Source organism: Haliotis cracherodii, unplaced genomic scaffold (genome assembly GCF_022045235.1).
Source record: "Haliotis cracherodii isolate W230 unplaced genomic scaffold, xgHalCrac1.p SCAF_17, whole genome shotgun sequence".
Classification (NCBI taxonomy): Eukaryota; Metazoa; Mollusca; class Gastropoda; order Lepetellida; family Haliotidae; genus Haliotis; species Haliotis cracherodii.
Window position 1 is genome coordinate 1,764,361 of NW_027266272.1, and position 27,066 is coordinate 1,791,426.

General features: G+C 43.8%; 1 protein-coding gene across 2 annotated transcripts in view; it reads left to right on the top strand.

The window, feature by feature from the left end:
- LOC139464818 (SH3 domain-binding protein 5-like) overlaps positions 1–24,413 on the top strand; it is a 37,573-nt gene extending 13,160 nt beyond the window's left edge. Inside the window, exons 1-8 of one of the 2 annotated variants that reach the window (XM_071246336.1) lie at positions 9,178–9,417; positions 12,089–12,151; positions 12,851–12,979; positions 18,119–18,286; positions 19,587–19,717; positions 20,914–20,956; positions 22,480–22,684; positions 22,976–24,413. In XM_071246336.1, coding sequence (XP_071102437.1) covers positions 9,394–9,417; positions 12,089–12,151; positions 12,851–12,979; positions 18,119–18,286; positions 19,587–19,717; positions 20,914–20,956; positions 22,480–22,684; positions 22,976–23,559 — 1,347 coding nt within the window. In that variant the 5' untranslated portion in view covers positions 9,178–9,393 and the 3' untranslated portion in view covers positions 23,560–24,413. Of the gene's footprint in view, positions 1–9,177; positions 9,418–12,088; positions 12,152–12,850; positions 12,980–18,118; positions 18,287–19,586; positions 19,718–20,913; positions 20,957–22,479; positions 22,685–22,975 lie in introns of those variants that run through there. The other variant, XM_071246335.1, reaches the window with a different exon arrangement.
- The last annotated feature ends 2,653 nt before the right edge of the window (positions 24,414–27,066 follow it).

The following is a 27,066-nucleotide window of genomic DNA, read 5'->3' on the forward strand; positions in this document are numbered from 1 at the left end:
ACAATACCACGGCACAAGCGGGATATTCCTTCTGACAATACCACGCCACTGGTAGAACATTCCTTCTGACAATACCACGGCACTGGCGGGATATTCCTTCTGACAATACCACGACACTAGCGGGATATTCCTTCTGACAATACCTCGGCACTGCCGGGACGCTCCTTCTGACAATACCACGGCACTGACGGGATATTCCTTCTGACAATACCACGGCACTAGCCGGATATTCCTTCTGACAATACCACGCCACTGGTAGAACATTCCTTCTGACAATACCACGGCACTGGCGGGATATTCCTTCTGACAATACCACCAATACCGCGTCACTAGCAGGATATTCCTTCTGACAATACCACGACACTAGCGGGATAATCCTTCTGACAATACCTCGGCACTGCCGGGACACTCCTTCTGACAATACCACGGCACTGCCGGGATATTCCTTCTGACAATACCACGGCACTAGCCGGATATTCCTTCTAACAATACCTCGGCACTGCCAGGACATTCCTTCTGACAATACCACGGCACTGGCAGATCATTCCTTCTAACAATGCTGCTTCTGACACTAGCGGACATTCCTCAATGATTTTGCCCAGTGGCCCAATCGCCCACTAACCCGGAGTTTTAGCCCTAAGACACTTGAAGCACATTTCCCTTGCCTGGGTATGACTGAAATACTGCGAAGCAATCTTTAACCAAATTCTTCCATCTTCCGACTGAGCGTTCATTGGAATAGTGTGTCACCCCAATGCTAATCGTATGGCAAACTAAAATCGGTATTGTTTTGAAGTGTGATTTGGTTGAAAGTTTTACGGCGTGAATCGATCAAGCCCCTATCCTGGTTCAGCGTCTATAAGTTACAGGGTGTAGAGATGAAGTTGCATTGTTGTGAGACACACTGCCACGAAACACACGCATGACTCTCAGCTGGAAATGATGGCTATATTCAGCTGATTACATTCATAACTAATTGAGTAGGCTTACAATCAAACACAGAAACAAAGTTAGCTTCTTAAGAATCTATATCTACAATATGAAAAATATAATCCAAAATGGAGCCTTGAACAGTGATGAAAAAAGCCTACGGCTGAGGCAATCTAGACTTGACCAATCATTCTAGACTTGAGGTGGATTCCTTTTTCAATATTATTTATATTGTCAAGTGTCTGGGAGACAGGCTACTCATTGAGCCACATGACGCCTTAGGTTTAATTTGGAAACATGAGGTGAGGTGAAATTGGGGTTAACGTCGCGTCCAAGATTATTGCACTTATATAGCGACGGGCATGCACGTGTGTGTGTGGCTGCTTGTACTACTCCGGACAGATGCCAATTTATAGTGCTAGCCCACTGAGATACCATGCCGCAGTTTAACATGGATACCCCACTCAGACACAGTATACTGACTCCGAGCCGACCAGTCCTTGTTTTAGCCCCTTAATGCCGAGCGCCAGACAGGGTAACAACAAGTACCATCTTTAAAGGTCTTTTGGTATGACGCGGCAGGGGATCGAACCCCGGACCTTCCGCTCCACAGGCGGACACTCTACCTCTAGACCACGGAAGCGGTTTTGGAAACATGACTTGACACAGGAAATATACCTATCGTAGTAGAAGAGTAATCGTGTCATTAGGTAGCCATGTGGTTAAAGCGTTTGCCTATTACGATGAAGATCCGGGTTCGATTCCGCACACGGGCACAATGCGTGAAGCTCATAGTGTCATCTGCGTTGATATTGCTGCTTACGGCATAAAACATCACTCACTCACTATGCCCGTAATGCTAACGTTATGGCACCTTCAGTACACTGTAACAAGTCTGACGTGTGTTATCGACTATTGTGTCAAACATGATTGTTTTTCACTGAAAACTCCAAAGACGCTAAGAGCGTTTGCAACTTAATACGCTAAAATATTGGTAATTGGGCCTGTCACAGTGTCGTTATTGAATTAGTGCGATGTTTGCAAACATTGCCCAAGGGAGCAGAATTAAAACTTTTTTTTCGGTTTATCGATAACTGTTAGTTTTGTGAGTGTTGCCGGGTGATGAGTTTTATGGGAAGTACTAAGGTTTTGTTTTCACGCAGCAAGACACATTATGTCAGATTTGCACTAACAACACAAAGCTACTCCTGCTACCTAAAATAGAATGCCCTTATAAGGTAATAAAGGCATACGTCAACGGGATTGAAAGCTACCTCAGAGAAAACACATTTCCATCCAAAGGAGCCTCCTAATAATACCTTAATGATGCTCTTTCCAGTGCGGTGATAGTGAAAAAACCCGTCATTGTCATTCCTGCTGTAGTCGACGCAAGACGCCACTCGTCAGTTTGTGAAGATTCCTCGTCAAATAAGTGTTATGTCGTCAGTTCCGATGTAACGGCTACTTCTTTTGGTTGCCCCTGGCAACTCTTCTGCGAGCGTTAATTACGGCATCATAAATGAATTGAGAAAGGAAGTGATTGACGGAAACTCCGGTTACTGCTTCCGGCGAGCCGTGCTTTGACGAAATAACAACGTCGTGAGTACGGTGGCTTTGTGCGGAACGTCAGACAGACAAGACAACAACAACAATAACAACAACAACAACAACAACAACAACCATGTAAGGATACATTGTTGAGTGTTGTAATATTATAGTGAGTATTATGGAGTGTTATAGTGAGTCGTTATACGGTACGCCGTTTTCAGAAATATTGGGTCGTTGGCACCAAGAATGGGCTTCACACATTGTACCCATGTGTGGAATCGAACCCTGGTCTTAAGACGAGCGAACGCGTTAAGCACTAGGCTACCCAGTCTGCCTTAGAATTAAATGTTGTGAAAGGGTTTCCTTCCTCGTCCTACCTAATGCTTGGGGATCGGGGGGTCCGACTTGTCCGACTGGTTGATTGCTTGCCATCGTACTCCTGCGTTGCTTATAATATCAAGCATTTGTTTTGCCTGGCCTCGACTTGATCATATGCAGGCGCCCGTCATACAGATGAAATATTGTCTACGTTTTGAAAGAACATTCACCCACTTACGTTTTAACCACGCGGCTTTAACCGGACGTCGTTCTTTGTGTTACAGGAATTATATGTAAAGTATTCTCAACAGTGAAAGCCAGGCAACGCTTGAGGGGCGGTACGATATTATATTTGGATGCCTCTTAATCCGTATAAAACATTTAATGAAAGCAACCGTCACTGGATGTTTTCCTTGCGTGATCATCGTCGACAGCGTCGTGCGTTGAACGTTAGCCTGGCATTACAGAGAAGACTAGACCATGGAAACAACGTGTAATAGATTACTATCTGAATTAAAGAGCAACGCCAGCTTGGCATCGATACAAGAGGTTGTAGACTTGGATATGCAGGATCTGTAGGTGACGATATAAATGCGGGTTGACGTGTTTGGTGGATGGGTGGATGAATGGATGGATAGTTTGGTGGATGGGGGGGGGGGTGTGGATGGGGGGATGAATGGGTGGGTGGGTTTTTGTATGTATGTTTGGGTGGACGGATGATTATGTGGGAGGGTGGGTGGATGGATGGATGGGTGAATGGGTAGGTGGGCGGGTGATTATATGGGAGGGTGGGTGGAAGGATGGATGGGTGAGTGAGGAGACAAGTTGGGGGACTTGGACTATTGTTAGAGACAGAGTATGTATCAGTTGCTGCTTTAGGTCAAGCCAACATGACAATTAACAAACACCGCCAACACGACGATTAACAAACACCGCCAACATGACGATTAACAACCACCACTCACATGACGATTAGCAAACACCACCAACATGACGATTAACAAGTACCGCCCACATGACGAACAAACACCACCAATGTGACAAACAACAGACACTGCGCATGTCAAGCAACAAACACTGGGCATGACAAGCAACAAACAATGCGCATGACAAGCAACAAGCACTGCGCTTTCAAGCAACAAACACTGCGCAGTGTCAAGCAACAAACACTGCGCATGACAAGCAACAAACACTACGCATGACAAGCAACAAACACTGCGCATGTCAAGCAACAAACACTGCGCATGACAAGCAACAGACACTGCGCATGTCAAGAAACAAACACTGCGCATGACAAGCAACAAACACTGCGCAAGACAAGCAACAGACACTGCGCATGTCAAGAAACAAACACTGCGCATGACAAGCAACAAACACTGCGCATGGCAAGCAACAAACACTGCACATGTCAAGAAACAAACACTGCGCATGACAAGCAACAAACACTGCGCATGACAAGCAACAGACACTGCGCATGACAAGCAACAACACTGCGCATGACAAGCAACAAACACTGCGCATGACAAGCAACAGACACTGCGCATTACAAGCAACAATCACTGCGCAAGACAAACAACAAACACTGCGCATGACAAGCAACAAACACTGCGCATGACAAGCAACAAACACTGCGCAAGACAAACAACACCGCCAACATGACAAACAACAAACCTCACCAATACAACCCCAGAAAAAAACACGCCCATCAAACCAAACAGTTGTTTTCATAAGCCGAAACGGTTTAGATGTGTCATTATACTTACATGTTCTTTAAATCAAGCATCGAAGAAAAAGTTTTTTAAATCTGTTTGAAATCGTTTTTTAGCAGATTAAGTCTTTTCAAAATATCCAAAGACGCGGTTCCGCTTTAATCTGGGCCCCAACAGGGCCGGTCTATTCCTGGTTCATCCGCGTAGAGAGTACAATGCGATTCTCGCGCCATCACGGCGTCAACAACCTCGTCGTGGTCGTAAGCAACGTCCTCGCGTTTTAACAAGTCAGTACGGTTCCCCTAACGCCTATGATATTTCTGTTAGAGACAATATGTCGTCACCTGTTAGGTCAGAAAGTAATAATTCGCCTGACGGTCGTGATATTTGTATTAAAGGCGGTAAGTCGTCAGCTAATAGCACTTGTTTTAAGTCAGAAAGTAGCAGTTCGCCTGAGGGTCATGATATACGTGTTAAAGACAATAGGTCGTCACCTATTAGCTTTTGTCTTAAGTCAGAAAGTAGCAGTTCGTCTGACGGTCATGCTATTTGTGGTAAAGACGATAAGTCGTCAGCTATTAACACTTGTTTTAAGTCAGAAAGTAGCAGTTCGTCTGACGGTCATGATATTTGTGTTGAAGACGATAGGTCGTCAGCTATTAGCACTTGTTTTAAGTCAGAAAGTAACAGTTCGCCTGACGGTCATGATATTTGTGTTGAAGACGATAAGTCGTCAGCTATTAGCACTTATTTTAAGTCAGAAAGTAGCAGGGCGTGGGGGGTTGATGAGTTGAGAAGATGAAAACATTCCGCCACCTCGCCAAACCACTCGTTCCTTCGACTGCGTCCAAGTAGTCTGTGCCTCAGAACCCACAGAATATATTAAAAAAAGGAGTCAAGCTCAAGTCTAGAATGACTTGGTAAGTCTAGATTGCCTCAGCTCTAGCCTAAAATGAAGCATTGTTTTGGGCTCCAGTTTTTTATTTTGCAGATGTATTTTTAAAAACGATTACTTTATTTCTGGGACTAAATGTTAGCCTCGCGTCGTAGTTGCCAGTGAGCGGATGCAGAGTACGTGCAGCTGTCAGTGTGTGCTGCAGCGCCACCTGGTGCCAGGTACACACTCATCGATGAGTCACTATGATCATACAATCACTGACTTCAGTATAACAACAGCTATTCCCGTGTTAAGGGGCGATAGGCGGGCCGAGTGGTGAGTGTTCGCTCGTCAGCCACAAAAATAGAGTTCGAATCCCAAAGCGAATAAAATTCTTGCGTGACCGTTGTTAGTAACGGAGTAATAACATAACCTAGAACGTTGATTGTGGCCTTGGCGGGCTTCTTGTATTTGTTCACGCACTCTCTACACTTCCTCATCAACTTTCACTGGCGCTTCTCAAATAAAAATGACAAACACATTTAATTATGTGCAAAGATCAGAGTCAAATGTACGATTCCAACTAAACCGTCGGCATGTGTTTATGAATAGGTATCAAATAGTGATGATACAGGGTGTTCGTGAAAAGGTGGGCGCATCCTGCCCCATCGGTGGCACCCGTCACAAACACATGCAAAGGCAAGTCAAGACTTCACATGAACAAACATGGACATATGATACAAGTCAAAATAGAGAATTGCATACCATTGTGGTCACTGATGCGTCAAATCTGTTCACATGTCTCCCATAACACTTTTGAATTTTTTTCTGAGGCATTGAATGCTTGAAATCCGGACAATGACCGCAGACGGTATCGTTCCTTGCGAACCAACAGAAAATGTCTAATTCAGCCAATACTGGATGTGGTCGAATGGTCCTAATTATATACAAGACCGCATCCGTGGTTTAGTGGTGGGGCGTCCACCCGAAGAACGGAAGGTTGGTGGTTTGGTCACTTGAGCACGTCAGACAAGCATAAGAAAACTTGTTGTTACCCTGCCTGGCGCTCGGCATTTAAGGGGATAAAACATGGACTGGTCGGCTCGGAGTCGATTAAGTATCTGACTTGGGTATTCATGTTAAATCGCGGCATGGTTTGTCTGTGGGTTAGCACTAGGGAACTGGCATAAGTCCGGAGAAACAGCACACGCACGCACGCGCGCAAACATACACACACTCGCGCGCACTCACACACGTCGGTATATAAGTGTAATAATCTTGAACGTGACGTTTCACCGTACATATTATGAACAGTGGAACCTCAGTATTCCGGACCCAGGTAAACAGATCGTTTTCCGGACGGTTGCCTTTGGGGACATCTGAATATACTGAAAGAAACAGTACGACGTATCAATGACTCGTTTATCCGGACTGAGTCACGGGGAATGTTCTGTCCGGATTAACGGGGTCTTATTTTTACCCGAATATTCCAAACAGGCGTCTGCAGAGGGGCTTCAGGGTTAATGTGACGTCGCTGTACAGAAATGTTTGTGAATTTAACGCGGATAGAGTTGTGTCCCTTTGCGGTGCTACACATGTGTGACGCCATTTAGAATCTAGAATGAAAGTAGACCACACCGTCGCTCTTGTCATAATTATCTGGGGGAAATATGATTCCCTCATCTGTCAACAGGGACGACAGGGGGACATACGACGGAGCCGGACATTCTGATACGACTAATATGATGCATTCAATGAAAATATACGCCTCGACTCACCAAATCTGCTTAAACTTACCACGAGGCGACTTTGCTTGTCGTAAGAGGCGACTAACGGGATGGGGTGGTCAGGCTCGCTGACTTGGTTGATGCATGTCATCGTATCCAAGTTGCGTAGATCGATGTTCAAGATGTCAAACACTGGCTTGTCTGAGCAAGCCACTAATATTTACAGACGGTCGTCTTATAGCTGGAATATTGCTGAGTGCTAGTTATATGCCAGCTCGGCTGTGGGTGAGGATCTCCAGAATGCGTGATGACCACTGGATACCGACCTGATGGCAGGTTTACAGATCAACAAATAGTCCGTGATTTCTTTTATACCTCAAAATAGTGCTGATTGTGGAATAGAGCCAGACTTGCAATTATATAAATCTAGAATGAGTTTTCGTTTTCATAGTATACACATATTCCACAGTCATGGTGCACGAGTAACAGTTTTATTACAAAACAAGATCCTTCCAGATTTTAGGCTGATTAAAGTAGAGTTGCTCCATTAGATGCGATCATGGTATTGAACTGGTCTGAAACTGGCGTCTCAATCTGGAGTCAGCTGAATTGACTCGCTAATCGCTTAATGTCGGTTACTCTGCCAATAGAGACATGTAACTGGAGACTGGGGCATCGTGTTACCCCTGGCCTTGACCTTGTGGCGTGATGCAGCGTCTGATATCATGCCTGATACGATCATAGATATTTAGGAGGGTGATAAGAATCATTCTGTTTCACGTGCTGATATCAGAGTCGTGATGGTTAACGATGGGTGATGGTTAACGATGGGTGATGGTTAACGATGGGGTGATGGTTAACGATGGGGTGATGGTTAATGGTGGGGTGATGGTTAACGATGGGTGATGGTTAACGATGGGGTGATGGTTAACGGTGGGGTGATGGTTAACGATGGGGTGATGGTTAACGATGGGTGATGGTTAACGATGGGTGATGGTTAACGATGGGTGATGGTTAATGATGGGGTGATGGTTAACGGTGGGTGATGGTTAACGATGGGGTGATTGTTTACGGTGGGGTGATGGTTAACGAGGAGTGGTGGTTAACGGTGGGGTGATGGTTAATGAAGGGGAGATGGTTATATTTTAATTAACGATGGGTGATGGTTAGCGAGAGGTGATGGTTAACGGTGGGGTGGTGGTTAACATAGGGGTGGTCGTTAACGGTGGTGTGATGGTTAACGGTTGGTCTGGGCTTAAAGAAGACCCGTATCGTGGTCTTGTGGATAAGATTATGCGTTGGAATGGGTTAAGTCTGTCTTACAGACCCTGACACAAATATATATCAAATACAGCCCATGCAAGTCTATAATGTTTGGCAAGTCTAGATTACGGCAGTATCAGGAAGATAGTCTCTGGGCTCCCTTTTATTATATTTTTATAAAGATAATTGAACAATTGTTTTTTTCTGTACGATATGTTCATTTCAGAGACTAGATGTTAGTCTAGAAGGGGTTCGATGCCTGATGAAGATGTTCTTCGATACGATATCTCAATAATATGCCCAATTCGTCGTGACGAGCGAGCTCCAACCATCAGGCTATACACCATCGACCCCCTTCGTGATTACAAGGCAGCTTCGTGGTAATCCGTTATTAACCTAGTTGGACTGATTATTTTGCTAATCAGTCGACAGATTGCTAATTCTCCAGGTATTAATGTTACCATCATAGACTATTGCTACATCGCCTGGGATATATGTCCATATCTCAGCATACCAAGTGCAAATAATAGTCTAACATGCAGGCATGCAAACATTGTATAAATATTCCAATACTGTATCATCAGTCGGTTATGCCCATGTCAATCAAAGCCCCGCGTGAACCAGATGGTATGAATTAACAATAACAAATGACGAATAACCTACTTTACTCTGCGTCAAGTATAGCATTAGTATACTCCAATTATCTACCATCCCTAGCATCAACAAAACTACATCTGCGTGATCGTTATAAAACTCTATTGTGAGTGATAAGGTGCTTTATTTGACGACAGTCCCGCGAGGAACGGTCGGGGAATTATTAACAGCGCGGCTTGTGTTAATAGACATGCGTGATGTTGGGACGGTCCCTCGTGTGATGAACATTATCCGTTATCACCCACGACCTTTAACCTTTGCCCGAATGATGTTGGCGACACTGTGAGCCACAGCGAGGAAGGTGTCTGTCATCTAGGGTGCAATACGGACCTAACTGTTGTTTCCTCTCTGTGGGGCAGTCAAAAAGATGGAGTCGCGAGGATGCGTACAGGTAGGGAAAACGCTGTTGTCTCGCTAACTAACGGACTATACCGAGGGTTGAGGTTATATACGTCAACGAAAACGTCCATGCTCTTTGAAAGAAGTTAGGGAACGTCAGGAAGGTTTAGTATGAAATTTCGTTTCTATCCCGAAGAAAATCAGATCTTGTGACCACCCGAGAATTATATTGCACCAAGTGACTTGTGTTGATGTGGGTATAAACACCGAACAACACTGTAGATATGACCTACAATAATCTCACGTGTTCCTTTATTTATGTCAACAGTATATACCCAGCTGCGAGTATCTTTATGATAGTTATGTAGTAGACATGATCAATCGGTCGGATTTTTTAGAACTATCATCGCGAACAAGCTGACATTAATTCGATTTTGCTTTCAAGTTTTATATTTACCCGAAACATTTCTGGAAGGAAATCTGACCTGGGAGTCAGACGCGAAAATGTTTTCTATGAAGTTGGGGATATTGTTTGTTTCCGATTTGGTCGTAGATTACGGTATAACACGAACATATTAACTAAGTTATCAATACAGATATATTTGTGTTTCTTATCAATATTTATAAATGTTGGTCCAAACACAATGGAAACTTGACACCCTGCATGCGTTTCACGGGCAGCACGCTTAGGTGCACGTGAGCTGTCAGTTTCAAACGAAACATTGTGAGTTTCTGAAGTTAGAGTACACTTGGTGTCAGGATGCGTTTATAGTTATTCAGACATCATCGGAAGTGATAACGGGAAGTTAAATGCGTCACTAGTTTGATTTTAGAGGCTATACGTGTATATGGTATCGCTTCATATCTCGGGTGTGCCAATGACCTACTGACTTGACTGTGTATATATGTGTATTTTCGAATCCAGTGCTCGTGGGTTTCACCAAAATGGTAAAAGTCTACCACTGCACTACCTTGGTCTTTTCTCCCACATGAGGTTTACATGCCGTGATATAACTGAAATATAGTTCACAGCGTAACTACGGCGTTTAACGACATTAACATACGCACGTATTTTTTTATAATTTCATGAAACTAATGTTTTGTACTATAGGAATCTGCTGAATATGCCCATTTATATTTAGAGCTTGCATTTATCTGGGCATGTCATGACCCGAATACCCAAGGTCCACGTTTCTCCCTAGCTTGACATTTCCATCAGTGATGAATGTATTCATTCCACTCCCATCCCGACGTTTTAAAAGTCAGGTTGCCTCACCTGTTTGTTTGTTTGTTGTTTAACGCCGCACTCAGCAATATTCCAGCTATATGACGGCGGTCTGTAAATAATCGAGTCTGGACCAGACAATCCAGTGACTAATGTCGTTCAACGAGGTTGGGGTAAAATGACATGCATCAACCAAGTCAGCGAGCCTGACTACCCGATCCCGTTAGTCGCCTAGCTTATTACGACAAACAGTCGCCTCTAACGGCAAGCACGGGTTAGTGGTTTATGTAAAACAGGCACACCTTTTGAGCTAATAATTAGTTTGACTGCGAGTATTCTGACAATGTCATGTTTTGTGTAGTTTCTTGGGTGTTTTACGACCCTGTCAGCAATATTCCAGCTGTATGACGATGGTCTGTAATAATGAGTCTGGACTCGCTAAACTAGTGGTTGATATTATGAGCTTCATATCTCGGGTGTGCCAATAACCTACTGACTTGACTGTATATATGTGTATTTTCGAATCCAGTGCTCGTGGGTTTCACAAATGGTAACAGTTTACCACTGCATTACTTTGGTCTTTTCTCCTACAGTTTCATAAAACTAACTTTTTGAATTTTAAGAATCTGCTAAATATGCCCATTTATAGTTAGAGCTTGCATATATCTGGGCATGTCATGACCCGAACACCCAAGGTCCACGTTTCTCCCTAGTTTGACATTTCCATCAGTGATGAATGTATTCATTCCACTACTATCCCGACGTTTTAAAAGTCAGACTGCCCCACCGCCAACCCCAGTCGGTTTCATCATGACCCTGTGATGATTCCGGGCGAAATGGGTAAGAGGTGAATAGTGACCTCTGCTTGTTGTAAGAGGCGACTAAATGGACCTACATAGCTGAACGGAAATATTCGAACTCACAAACCCGAACCCATCATTTGTCAACCAAAGGGAAGCCACTCGTGCGGAATAATATACAGCAATTGAAGCGGACATAAAATTCAATGCCACGGCTACCACAGGATGTGTTCCCTGTCGTGCTCATTTGTCGTGTTCAACTTTATTCTTGACGTATTATGTAGGATGAAGTGAGAACGATTGCTTACATTTTAGTATGCAATATTTCTGGATGCTGTATTATCAGAATGTTGTGTAATTGGTGTTTTCAGTATGCTGCGTTTACAGATGTTGTTTTGTCAGTGTCTTGCGTAATGTTTTTTTAGGATGCTTCGTTTTTAGATGTTGTTTTATCTGTGTCTTGTGTAATATTTATAAAGAGGAAGCGTTTATATATGTTGTTTTATCAGTGTCTTGTGTTATGTCTTTTAGGATGCTGCGTTCATTGATGTTGTTTTGTCAGTGTGTTATGTAATGTTCTTTGGATGCTGTGTTTACAGATGTTGTTTTGTCAGTGTCTTGTGTAATATTTTTTAAGATGCTGCGTTTATAGATGTTGTTTTATCCGGGTCTTGTGTAATGTTGTTTTGTTGTTGCAGGAGGAACTAGACATGCTGAACAGTGCCAGCAATGACATCAACCGGCTGGAGAACGAGATCGACGTGAGTGGCGGGGGTGCTAATGGGGTTGTAATGGGGTGGCGGTTGTTGAGGAAGAATAAGGGATGGTGCTTTAGGTAATCCACTCAGTTGAATACTCATTTCAGAGTAGCGGCTTATGTTTTGTTTGTTTGTTGTTTAACGCCGCACTCAGCAATATTCCAGCTATATGACGGCGGTCCGTACATAATCGAGTCTGGATCAGACAATCCAGTGACTGATGTCGTTCAAAGTAATTGAGGTAAAATGGTATGCATCAACCAAGTCAGCGAGCCTGACTACCCGATCCCGTTAGTCGCCTCTAACGGCAAGCATGGGTTAGTGGTTTATGTAAAACAGCCACACCTTTTGAGCTAATAATTGGTTTGACTGCGAGTATTCTGACAATGTCATGGGGTTTTTCTTATTTTCTTGGGTGTGACCCTGTCAGCAATATTCCAGCTGTATGACGAAATCCTGTAATATTGAGTCTGGACTCGATAAACTAGTGGTTGATATTATGAGCAACACCCTCGGGTACGATGACACGCATTCAACCATGGCCCCGACCCAAACGCGATCCAATTAAGGCCACATACAATAACGACTTTGTTTTCATAGCTCGGACATTGAGAGAGGAAGATATACATCATTCATAGATTGATTTTGCAAACTATTACCCCGGGGAAATAAATATTTTTTTCTATATCCTTTTCATCTCAGGAGGCGAGAGCCAAGTATCGACTGACGTTTTCCGATGCTTCTCACAAGATGGAGTCCATGGGTCGCGGTCTGAAGAACTTCATACAGAGGGCGCGCATCTACTACCAGTTGAAGGAAGCCGCTATTGAGGTCAGAATCACCAACCACTTCCGGTTGTAGCTTACTTCTCGTGGAGGACACCCACTGCCTATATCAAATTATACCTTGTTTGTTTGTTGCTTAACGCCGCATTCAGCATATTCCAGCCATGTGACGTCGGTCTGTAACTAACCACGATCATCGATCCACGCAATTGGGATACGATGACATGCATCAACCAAGTCAGCGAACCTGACCGTCAACAATCACACTGTGGTCTGTCCTGACATACGGTTCAATGCCGCTTTGAACTAAACTCACTTTCGACCCGAGTCTGTCTCCAAGACCCTTGAGAATAAATTAAAAATGTAATACAACTCAAGTTTAAAAAGTATTGTTCTGGGCTCAATTTGTTTTATATTTGTTATTTTGAAAATATGTATTTTATAATTTATTTGTGAGACTAGACTAGTCTATGGTCGTACCATGAGTTGGTAAAGCGTGCTGGCATTTATTATTATTTATAAGTCACTATAACAAGGTCAAAATGGGGTTTAATGTCGCGTCCAAGATTATTGAACTTATATAGCGACGTGCATGTACGTGTGTGTGTTTGTGTGGCTGCTTGTACTAGTCCGGACTGATGCCGATTTATAGTGCTAGCACACTGAGATACCATGCCGCAGTTTAACATGAATACCCCACTCAGACACAGTATACTGACTCCGAGCCGACCAGTCCTTGTTTTAGCCCCTTAATGCCGAGCGTCAGACAGGGTAACAACAAGTACCATCTTTTAACGTCTTTTGGTATGACGCGTTCGGGGATCAAACCCCGGACCTTCCGCTCTCCGGACGGACGCTCTACCACTAGACCACGGAGGCGGTCCACTATAACAACGTGAGATACCATGAACTTGAGTTAAAGTCACTTTAACCGCCACTACCTGGCTGTAGACAAGGGAGAAATCACACAGTTGCAGTAAGTCCAACAATTTGGGACTCACCGGAGACAAAAATAATTTAACTTCAAACAATAGTCAATCACTCCGCCCCTTGACGTGCGGTCCTTACAGCACTTCTGCACTGTTGGCGTAGATTGTCGACGTGGGAAGTCAATTCTGAAACCTAATCCGGTTTCATACAATCTGTATAATATTGCACTGTCGCTTTCTGAACTGGAGTTGGAAACCAGTTTCAGGATTGTATCGCCCGTTGTCAGGATCACCAATTGCAATAGGGATCGAGTTATCTCCCTTACTTCAACTCCCGCACCGCTGTAGGTCACACACAGCCAAAGGGTTTCCCATTATTGCCTTCTATACTAACGTTATATTCGTTTGGAAATAACTAAGCATTCAACAGCTATGACATGTACACGTGTGCAGTCTGGCCTCTTAGCAGCAATAAAAACAAAAAAACTGACAAGCTTTGAGAGCTCCTTTTCCGAGAACAGGATGCTTAACATACCACCCCCAGTTCCGCACCAAATGTCACTTGCTTGAAAATATCCGTGGTCACATTCAGTCATCATGGTTAAAAAAAGACAGCACAGAAAACTTGGTAAGTTTAAATTACTGGATGGTGTACGTTTATAAGACAGAAATATCTTGCACAGATTTATCCAACCACAGCTGCCAGAGTCAATCTGCACGTTCTACGAAAACTGCTGGTCGAACGACTGATACTGTTTTGGTGTAGTAGAACCTGTAGATCAGTCATAGATCCGGCCTCTCCACCGCACATCTCCAAATGAAAGGTGTGATGTTCTCACATGAAAATATATAAGTTTGATAGAAACAAATAATTCTATTTATATTGTAAAGGAGCCCCAATGAGATGGGGGATTTCTGAGGAAAATCTAGACTTGCTTCATTTAAGGCTTTTGAATGCCAGAAAGGGCTAGGGGTTAGAGAAAATAAAATGGTTCAGGGACTGTGACACGGACTACACCTTACGTGCAGACACTCGTCGCGAGGTCGGCGTGACCTGTGTCTGATATTATAACCACATTCAGCAACTGCGGGAATGTCTGTGTGAGAGAACGGGCGGAGTGTTTTTGTAACTGATTGTTCACCACCCCGAGATGTTATGCCACTGACTGATGCGCCCGACCAATCTGGGACAAGGCTGGCATATGTACTCAGTATGTTCCAAAGGCCATTAATTGTGCCGCGCCCAGTGCTATCTCGCGGAACAACGTGCAGCCACTGGGAGCAGTCTTACACAAACAGGACGTGGCCGCTCAGTTGGATTTAACTTTGTGATGATAACAGTCACCAGTGGTATACATTGGTTATAAAAACTTCAAACCCCAGGCATTAAATCATATGCGGATGCAGAGTGTTGGGGCGGTGGTGGGATGTGCTCTTAAGGTATTACACAAGAAAACTATCCGCGCTTGCAAATCCTTACTGTTTGGGAGAGTGAGTGAGGTTGGTTTTTCGCCGCTTTTAGCAATATCCCAGTCATATCACGGTGGAGGACATCAGAAATGGGATTCACACATTGTACCCATGTAGGGAACGATCTCAGGCATTCGGCGTGACGAACGAACACTTAAACCACTTAGCTAACCCACCGACAGCGTCAGCACAAGTAAAAGTGGACATTTTTCCTTGGGACGTTAATACGACCAATACGCGGATACATGTACTGTCCGGATTAATAGGGTTACACCGTGCTTGTCGTAAGAGGCGACTTACGGGATCAGGTCGTCAGGTTCGCTGGCTTGGTTGATGCATGTCATCGTATTCCATTTGGGGGCACGGGTGGCCCAGTCGTCTATTCGCTGTGCAGAGTTGCGTCCCGTGGGCACGCCAGAAACCTATGATTATGGGTTCGAACCCCGGTCGCCCCGATTATGTTACTAGGATTGTCAGCACCATACCCGTGCTCTTGGGTCTCACCGCGGTAGTAGACGTCTGAGACCTGCATCACTCCGAGCTTTCCTCCCACATTAAGCTGACACGCCGCGATATAACTGTAATACTGTTAAAAGCGGCGTTAAACCCAACTCACTCACTCGTATTCCAATTGCGTAGATCTATGCTCGTGATGCTCAATCACTGGATTGTCTGGTCCAGACTCGATTATTTACAGACCGCCGTCGCATATCTGGACTATTAATGAGTGCGGCGTCAAACAACAAGCAAACAAACAACTTTCTTTCAATAAGGTTTGCATATTTATCACAATGTCTGGTTTCCAGAAACCACGGAACGGCAGTGTTGAACAGCTGGCGTGGGTTTCTAAGATAAATATTGCGCTGTGTTTTTATAATTATATAATCCTCCATGATGCGTCATGTCTTTCGTGTCCGAAACACACATAAACCTACCCCAATAACAAGTTGAGGCGTGTTGGCACTCTTCCCATCCCCAACACCCCGTAAGTAAATATCGCACATAAGGAAGCAATTTCTGCAGACACAACAGAGTAGGTCTACCCTTCTACACAATAGTTCGGGGTGAGGAAGCCAAGTGGTTCATGTGGTAGCCTGTAAAGCAGAAGCTCCGGGTTCGACCCCTGACTGACCTACCGTGATATAGCTGTAATATTGCTGACTAAAACCCACCGTGACATAGCTGTAATAGTGCTGACTACAACCTAACGTGATATAGCTGTAGAATGGCTAACTAAAACCAACCGTGATATAGCTGTAATCTGGCTAACTAAAACCCACCGTGATATAGCTGTAGTATGGCTAACTAAAACCCACCATGATATAGCTGTAATATAGCTGACTACAACCCACCGTGATATAACTAATATTGCTGACTACAACCCACCGTGATATAGCTGTAGTATAGCTAACTAAAACCCACCGTGATATAGCTGTAATATAGCTGACTACAACCCACTGCGATATAACTGTAATATAGCTGACTACAGCCGCCGTCATATAGCTGTAATATAGCTGACTACAACCCACCGTGATATAACTGTAATATTGCTGACTACAACCCACCGTGATATAGCTGTAATATAGCTGACTACAACCCACCGTGATATAACTAATATTGCTGACTACAGCCGCCGTGATATAACTAATATTGCTGACTACAACCCACCGTGATATAACTAATATTGCTGACTACAGCCGCCGTGATATAACTAATATTGCTGACTACAACCCACCGTGATATAACTAATATTGCTGACTACAGCCGCCGTGATATAACTAATATTGCTGACTACAGTCCGTCCTTCACACCACCTGTCGCTATGGCACCCATATATATGCACATCTGCAAGCTGGACAAAAGAAACGATATGTCAGCTGCAACTACCACTTGGACTGTGTTTCCATACAACGCTTACCATAATTTCGTTTGTTGTCATCAAAGTAAATAGTTGGGGCAAATATTATTGCCTACGTTACGGCAAGCCCACCTAACCCCGTGTTTGATGTTTCGATGACTGGCAGATGTGGGAGAGGGAATGGACCGTGCATGCTCTGTAAATAGTAGCATTGGCGAATGCTTCATAAAAACATGAAAATGTACAGCTCGGTCCCTTTTATCTGTCCTTTTGAATAAAGCATTTTAATAACGTATTTTTAATCCACTTTAAATGCAGTCTTAACATCAGAGCTAATACTGTTGCCTCACATGCGTGAATAAGGGAGTTTCGTCAAATATTATTCATCCACGTGACCGGCCAACGTTATTGAACACACATACGCACACGCGCACAGACGCACATAGGCACAAACTCTCATATACATACGATCAGATAAGATACGAGAGATTTACTTAAAATGTATATTTCAGAACAATTGTTTTGTGTTACTGGTTCCAAGATGGGCGGTCGGGTAGCCTAGTGGTTAAAGCGTTCGCTCGTCACGCCGAAGAGCCGGGTTCGATTCCCGAGATGGGTACAATGTGTGAAGCCCATTTCTGGTGTCCCCCGCCGTGATATAGCTGGAATATTGCTGAAAGCGGCGTAAAACCATATTCACTCACTCCAAGCATATTATTGGGTTTGCAAGTGCTCAATTGTTTGACTAGAACACAATGTTGTCTGTCACAGGCTGTGCATTGTGTAAACAAAGACACGTTCATCACATTTAATTCCATGAAATCGTCAGTTGAAACTTTTTGTGAAAACCATTACGGAGTCATGGAAAAGCATCATTAAATTCCCTATAGATGTTAACTGAAAATCAACGTTCTCTGTTCAATTTCAGGCTCAAAGTGAGGCTCTGCGTGCCGCTCGTCAATTCCAGACAGCCAATGGAATTTATAGAGCAGCGAAAGAAACGATCGCATTGGCTGAACAGAAGTTAATGGATGACCAATCAGCGGCTATGTTGTCTAGTGCTTGGCAGGAAATGCTCAACCATGCGACCATAAGGGTAGGTAATAACATGGGGTTCCACACTAGTCAAATTATATTGCCATGTTCTCCCCCAGCGATAGGGACAGTTACAGTGTTGCCACGTTCTCCCCCAGTTATAGGGACAGTTACAGTGTTGCCATGTCCCCCAGCTATAGGTACAGTTACAGTGTTGCCATGTCCCCGAGCTATAGGTGCAGTTACAGTGTTGCCATGGCCCCCAGCTATGTCATCCAGCTATAGGGACAGTTACAGTGTTGCCATGGCCCCCAGCTTTAGGTACAGTTACAGTGTTGCCATGTCCTCTCCATGCTATAGGGACAGTTACAGTGTTGTCATGTCCCCTCCATGCTATAGGAACAGTTACAGTGTTGCCATGTCCTCTCCATGCTAAAGGGACAGTTACAGTGTTGCCATGTCCTCTCCATGCTATAGGGACAGTTACAGTGTTGCCATGTCCCCCAGCTATAGGGACAGTTACAGTGTTGCCATGTCCCCTCCATGCTATAGGGACAGTTACAGTGTTGCCATTTCCTCTCCATGCTATAGGGACAGTTACAGTGTTGCCATGTCCTCTCCATGCTATAGGGACAGTTACAGTGTTGTTATGTCCCCCAGCTATAGGGACAGTTACAGTGTTGCCATGTCCTCTCCATGCTATAGGGACAGTTACAGTGTTGTCATGTCCTCTCCATGCTATAGGAACAGTTACAGTGTTGCCATGTCCTCTCCATGCTAAAGGGACAGTTACAGTGTTGCCATGTCCCCTCCATGCTATAGGGACAGTTACAGTGTTGCCACGTTCTCCCCCAGCTATAGGGACAGTTACAGTGTTGCCATGTTCTCTCCCAGCTATATAGGGACAGTTACAGTGTTGCCATGTCCCCTCCATGCTATAGGGACAGTTACAGTGTTGCCATGTCCCCCAGCTATAGGGACAGTTACAGTGTTGCTATGTCCTCTCCGTGCTATAGGGACAGTTACAGTGTTGCCATGTCCCCTCCATGCTATAGGGACAGTTACAGTGTTGCCATGTCCCCCAGCTATAGGGACAGTTACAGTGTTGCAATGTTCTCTCCCAGCTATATAGGGACAGTTACAGTGTTGCTATGTCCTCTCCATGCTATAGGGACAGTTACAGTGTTGCCATGTCCCCTCCATGCTAAAGGGACAGTTACAGTGTTGCAATGTTCTCTCCCAGCTACAGGGACAGTTACAGTGTTGCCACGTCCTCTCTCAGCTATAGGGACAGTTACAGTGTTGCCGTGTCCTCTCTCAGCTATAGGGACAGTTACAGTGTTGCCATATCCTTTTTCCAGGTGATGGACGCGGAGCGGGAGAAGACACGGAGTGAACAGGAACATCTCCGACGCTCCAACATCTTCGCCGAACTGGAGACGAAGCTGACGTATCTGGAGAAGAAGTTCAAGAAATCCATCCTGAAGGCCAGGTAGGTTGTCGTGGAGGTAGATGATGCTGCGGTTGGTGCTGATGATGTGAATCAAAGGACAGATCATATAATACTCAGAGGAGGAGCTGGGAGTTTTTTCGTTATTTCGGAAACTGCTTCGAGACGTACATTGTTTTTCTGTAAAGCTATTTCCGGTGTAGTCCGTTGTTATATGCGCATGCGCGACGCTAAGACATGTTTGTGACGTATTTCACACGTGTCATCACTGCTTCCTGGCCCTATTTAATCAGTCTTAGAGAGTGAGTATTGTTTTACACCGCGTTCAACAATATTACAGTATGATCACCCTATATTGAGCTTGTGGGAAAGACGAGCCAACGTTTTAACCACTAGACTAGACCATCGTCCACATTCATATATCTCTTGTACATCATATCAATTTTATCAATTTGCTGAGTAATCTTTTTTAATGATCGCTGTATGTTTTTCCACGCAGATTAGTACGCACGTACTTGAGCTCGCTGAGTATCTTGGCGTCAGACATAGAATAGGCATGTCGGGTTGACTAATATAGGGCCAGTTGTCTCCCTTGCTCCCCATGATTTATGAGCTCCGTAAAGCGTTTTGACAAAACCACCATTGAATAAAAATTTGTTCTGCACCTGTAACGCGTTCTAGAGCTATTTCCACAAACTATATGAAGCCGAAAATTACAGCAAGCTGAAAATAACCTGGGACTGCTGTTTGACAACGAGTCTCAACTAAGGTTATTCACCTTACCAGAGGGGGCTGAACAGGCATCCGGTATCCAAGTACTGTAGACGGCAGTAAGGAAAATAATCGTTGAAATTACAATATGAACCCATTTTTTTTAAATATAGAATAGAATTGATAAACTTTACGAAAATTGAGTGTGTGAATGAGTTTTGTTTGAAGGCCTGTCAATTTGATGGAGGTGGGATGGGGGGGGGGGGCACCTCACCTCACAGCCTAGTGGTTCGCTCGTTCGCACCCGGTTCGAGTCCCAACAAGGGTAGAATGTGTAAAGCCCATTTCTGTTGTTCCCCGCCGTGATGTTGCTGGAGTATTGCTGTAAGTGACGTAACACACCTCACGCCCCACCACCACCCGAGTACCGTTTTGTATATTGTAGATACGATACAGGGAAGTGTGGGAGAAAGAAGAAATATATTTCTATGGCGTAACATTTTTATATCTTGCTTTTTTCTTTGCAGACCATACTTTGAACTCAAGGCTCAACTTGAACTGAAGCTGCAGGTAAATATATTCGCGGTAACGACACCCACCATAGCAGGCTTAAGTAAGCGTGCCTGCGTTGTCCATAGTAGAGTAGGCGATCTACTAGTCCAAATAATCACAAACAGCTGTGGGGGTGAGGCTGATGACGTATATTTAAATAGGTTAGGTACGCATGTACAGTACGTACGTAATTACTTCAGCCATAGGCAAATACAACATAGAATCTGATAAATATATACAATCTGTTATAGTTACTTTTTAATTTCTAAAATAGAGATATCACTTTCATTAAGTAAATAACACTTACTTTACATCATGTAGTACTGTACGTATCTGTACAATACGTCACACGTATCCGTACAATACGTCACACGTATCTGTACAATACGTCACACGTATCCGTACAATACATCACACGTATCTGTACAATACATCACACGTATCCGTACAATACATCACACGTATCTGTACAATACATCACACGTATCCGTACAATACATCAATGTATCGATACACAGATACAACATATATCAATATGATAATAAAGTGATAACGAACATACTGTATGTAACTTTGGTAAGAATTACAAATCATGGAAGAAAGAATATTTATACAATCTCCAAGATGTCATGACATAGCAGATAGGTGAAGCCTGTACTGGCCACATCGGTAACATACTGCGATCACTTCTCAGGTGTGCCACAACTATCGTTGCGACAGTCAGGTCTACCAATGAAAACCATGAAAATCACCAGAAAGATTCAAACCTGCCACATTTTCAGTGGAGACCGCCACAAACGGATGCATGCGCACTCGGTCTGTTGCGGTCTGCGTGATTGAATGTGTTTGGTTCCAGTGGCGTGTTTTACTCATGACGATGCACAGTTTATGGGGATTGTGTCATGTTTGTAATTTGATTTGCTGTTTCTATTAAAAGTGTGTACATATTCCATAGTTCGGTTGCTCTCTGTTGTTTTCATTGGTGGGTCTGACAGTGTCGATGCTAAGATCGCTGTTTGGAACACCGCTCGGACACGTGAAACGTTTCTTCACACGAGCGAGGGGCGGTCGGGTAGCCTAGTGGTTAAAGCGTTCGCTCGTCACGCCTAAGACCCGGGTTCGATTCCCGACATGGGTACAATGTGTGAAGCCCATTTCTGGTGACCCCCGCCGTGATATTGCTGGAATATTGCTAAAAACGGCGTAAAACCATACTCACTCACTCACACGAGCGACTTATTTTTGGACAATACTCATGGCATGTGAAAGTGATTTCTGAAATAATGGCAACTGACTTGCGAGTAGTTATAATGAATATTCTAACACTTTGAAAAAGATTCGTACGTACGTGCATTAACGCGGGCTTAAGAGGATATATGTTCGAAGAGTTGTACCATCTCGTTATCACTAACAATATCAATCATTACAAAATTCCTTTAGCGGATTCTGAATGAAATCGAGACGAGCGAGATGTCGACTTTTAATTGAGTTCATTAACCGGAAGTTACGCCACTATCTAATTGTCATATTATCTCTCTCAGCAACAGAAGCAGAATATAGATGACCTTCAGAACGCAATACGTTCTTCCAAGGTCAAGTACTCGGACTCACTGCGCCACCTGGAAGGGATCTCAGAGGAGATCCACGAGAGCAGACGACAGAAGATCCTGCTGATGTTTCCGCGGGAACCGGGGGTGGGAGCAGACGACGAGAGCCTGGGGTCCAGTATATCCGAGCAAAACATTGGTACGTGCAGTCTAGTAAGCCAGTGACATCGTATATGTTCATGTACCTGTAGGGGCGGTGGGGTAGCCTAGTGGTTAAAGCGTTCACTCGTCACGCCGTAGACCCGGGTACAATGTGTGAAGCCCATTTCTGGTATCCCCCAACCCGTGATATTGCCATCTTCACGAGGCAGGGGCGTTAACTGTTAGGTCTTAAAAGTGAACATGTGGTAATTAGTTGTAGTCAGTATGTGTTGGTTGCGATCGTCAAAATGTCATCTTTAATATTATTGTCAATGTCTCCATGTTTCAGAGCGAGGTCTGTTTTCTGCTTCCTCACCCACTGACGACCATCTTGATTCAGAAATTGACGAGATTGATGACGTTTTTACTTCTGATCACGTGACGGACAACGCCCCAAATGCTTCATCTTCTGATATTAACTCTCCAAAGAACGTACAAGTCACTAAACACCTCATAAACAGCCACGTGACTTCCAAATCACCCGACACAAAGGGAGATAACCGACCGGATGTTCTGCATAACGTACATGTAGACGACATCAGTGCTTCCTTCAAACAATGTGATATGATTAATGACAACAGTTGTGCTGGTGGGAGAGCGTGTCCTGCCTCGGGGGTTGTGAACGGGGTAGGCAATGACCACAGCCATCCAGACACTCCCTCGGGTATTAGACAATGTGGAAGCGGGGCAGAAATACCACCTGTGTGCGTAGATGACGTCACGACATGCACAACTGACGTCATTGAAAAGGTGAATGACGTCATTTTACCGGAAAGAGACGATCACACAGAAGGCTCCTCCGATCCAGAAGAGTGTGTTAAAGATCTGAAACTCAGCAGAGATAACAGGACCGAATCTACAGACGTTTTATAACCACGCGGGCTCTGCTTTGTATCACCGTCTTGCCACATGTCCACATGCATGTTCTGTTCCCTGATGCTGTCATGCACTGAGACCAGTAAGCTCTGTAATCTGTTCCAGAACCTGTTGATACAGGGGAACCAAGGCTTCATTGATAAATACTCACAAGTGGCGGGGACAAATTCTAACCAAGCACCCCCGGGGATAGTACGAGTTAGTACATTGTTACCTAACACTAACGAAAAGAGGCATCTCGTGGATTAACGCTTTTTGTATAGAAACTGGAAACAGTTTCGATCTGAGATAGAGAATAATTCATTCCTATATGTGACTTTTCAGGACACACGGACAATGATATTCATTGGTATTAGACGATTTTGAGAGACTGTACTTTTTTTACAATAAATATTCATTAACCAAAGTGATACGTGTTGTCTACACAAGGGATATTTGAATAATTGTGTCAAACATAAAAAAATGGTTGCTATCAGAAAACTTAATGCACTGAAGAGGGCACGGGTGGCCCAGTCGTCTAAGGCGCCGCGATTCGCTGTGTAGAATTCCGGTTATATCACGGGGTGTCAGCTTATGTGGGAGGAAAGCCCGAAGTGATGCAGGTCTTGCAACCTTGCAACATAATCGGGGTGAACAGGGATTCGAACCCACGATCGTAGGTTTCTGGCGAGCCCAAGGGACGCAACTCTGAACAGCGACACGCGACGCGTTAGAAGTTCTACTACACCAAGACAGGATCAGTCGTTCAACAAACAGTTTTCAATGCAGCCTGAATCATCTGGCAGATGTGATTGGATGATTTTGTGAAAGATTGTTATGATTTTGAAATGTACATCCATCCAATAATTAAAATTGACCATGTATTTTCTATACTTAGTACTGTCTTTTTCAACATGATGACTAATGCTGAATGTGACCATAGATATTTTCACGGAAGTGACATTTGGTGCGGAACTGGGGGTGGTGTGTTTAGCTTCCTGTGATCGGAAAAGGAGATGGCTCAGCCAGTCATTAATTTCTGCTCTAAGGCCAAACTGTGCACACACATACGGGTAATAGCTGTTGAATGCTTTGTTATTAAAAAAAAATATAACGTTACTGTAGAAGTCTATCGGAAAATATTTGGTTGTGTGTAACTAGACACCAGGGTCACTCGTGCCCCCTCTAACATGAAGGAAGTGGGTAGACGTTGGAGTCTGGAGCTATTGATGGTGCAGAGTAGCGAAAGCGTTGCTGGCCCATATGGGGGGAGGAGGGAGTGTATCATATGAGCTATTCTTGGGATGATTGTACATGACCTATTTGTAGACAGTCACGGCCCATTAACAAACAACCTTAGCTAAGGTTAATCTTAACCACTAAGCTAGTATTGGGGTGGTTCATTCGCGTTACACCGTTACGTTCAGAAAAAAGTATTAGCGTTACGCCGACCAGCGGTTTTTCTTTGATGACATATGGTGTTATGTTAACACACGATGTTGTTACAAGCACGCACGTGTTTTTGGATGGTGTTCAGGACTCATTCTAACTGTAGAAACAGATTTATGATACATTTTTGTGTCGTTTATTCCACACATTATATTGTATCAAAACCAGCGACATGATCAGGCAACAGTTGATTCATTTCAACTTGGTACAACGAACAGAACATGATTTACATGAATTATAACATTATTTTTTAACTTGATTAGAATGGATGATGCAACATCGGCTTGCCTCTCCAACCTCATCTTCAAATTGGCGATCTTGCGGTCAACTTCTGAGTATTTCTTCTTCTTGGGACGTCTTTTCTGTCCTGCACTCTGTGAATTTCTGATGACTTCTGCTCTTTGGAAAGGAAGGTAATCATCTTGAAAATGTGGGGATGTGCCTTTCCCACGATCTTCTTTAGTCGACTGTGCCATCCCTCTAGGTGGTTGTTTGTGCGTGGCCCATCATTGTTGAAGTGGTTCCACTGGTGGATGTGGAGATCGCCCTCGATCCATTGGCTGGTCATGTAGTCTGCAAGTCTTTGACATCTTTGATCGTCTGGAACGCGCTCCATTAGCTCGAGGAAGTAATCTTCAACCTAAAGATAAAAATGCAAGTAAGTAATCCTGTCAGTTTTACACATCAACATGCATTTTGAAAATATTACACTTTAACATGCATATTGAATATATTACACATTAACATGCAAATTGAATATATTACACATTAACATGCATCTTGAATATATTACACATCAACATGCATTTTGAATATATTACACTTTAACATGCATCTTGAATATATTACACTTTAACATGCATATTGAATATATTACACTTTAACATGCATATTGAATATATTACACTTAAACATCATCATTGCATTTTGAATATATTACACATTAACATGCATATTGAATATATTACACTTTAACATGCATATTGAATATATTACACTTTAACATGCATATTGAATATATTACACTTTAACATGCATTTTGAATATATTACACATTAACATGCATATTAAATTTATTACACATTAACAAGTATATTAAGTATATCAAGTTAATATCAAGATCAGGTTTGGTTACTACTTACATTGCCAACAGGAATGAGTGGCATTATTGCACACTGCCTGACGAACGTTGTAATCTCTGGTCTGTCAGTGTATTCCGTCTGCATGTTGCAGTGTTGGGTCTTCCGCCATACACACTGGGCAACGTAGAAGAAGCATCCCTTCCATGTGGGACGAGGAAACAGCGACGTGGCAGCATTCCTGGCAGCGACTTCCAAGTCTATCTGATGAAAACAAATTGAAATTTATCATGATTTTTATATACAATAAGTAACGGAAGTATATTCTTATAATAAAAACACAATATGAGTTCCCATTGGTTACCTGAACTGTATCTGGCAACAGCTGATATCCCCGGGTCTGGCAGTTGGCTATCAGCAGACGCAACATCCTCTGGTAGGTCACTTCTCGCTTGTCCGGCAGTAGTGAGTGAGTGAGTATGGTTTTACGCCGCTTTTAGCAATATTCCAGCAATATCACGGCGGAGGACACCAAAAATGGGCTTCACACATTGTACCCATGTCGGGAATCGAACCCGGGTCTTCGGCGTGACGAGCGAACGCTTTAACCACTGGGCTACCCGACCGCCCCTGTCCGGCAGTAAGAAGAACACTAAGGGGAACATCTGTCCGGCAATCATGGCATGGGGGGAGTACAGCTGGTGGAACAGGTTGGGGGTGACGTAAAACGTCCAATCTCCAAAAATGATGTCGGCCTGGCAGAGGTAATCTAGGTTGGCATCGGTGCTGAAACCCAGGATCTTATCTTCTTCTCCGTCGTTGATCAGAAAGAAACGTTCTCCGGTATATGTTGTCTCGAAATCGTCTGGAATGACCAATTCCCGTCTGCTGCTTGGAAGCTTGCGGAATATGTTGCGTCTGGTTCGGTACAGTGCGTCCTTCTTCGAATGGAAAGTTGGCATTGCAGACACCACGGCCTTGTTTTTCTTATCATAAA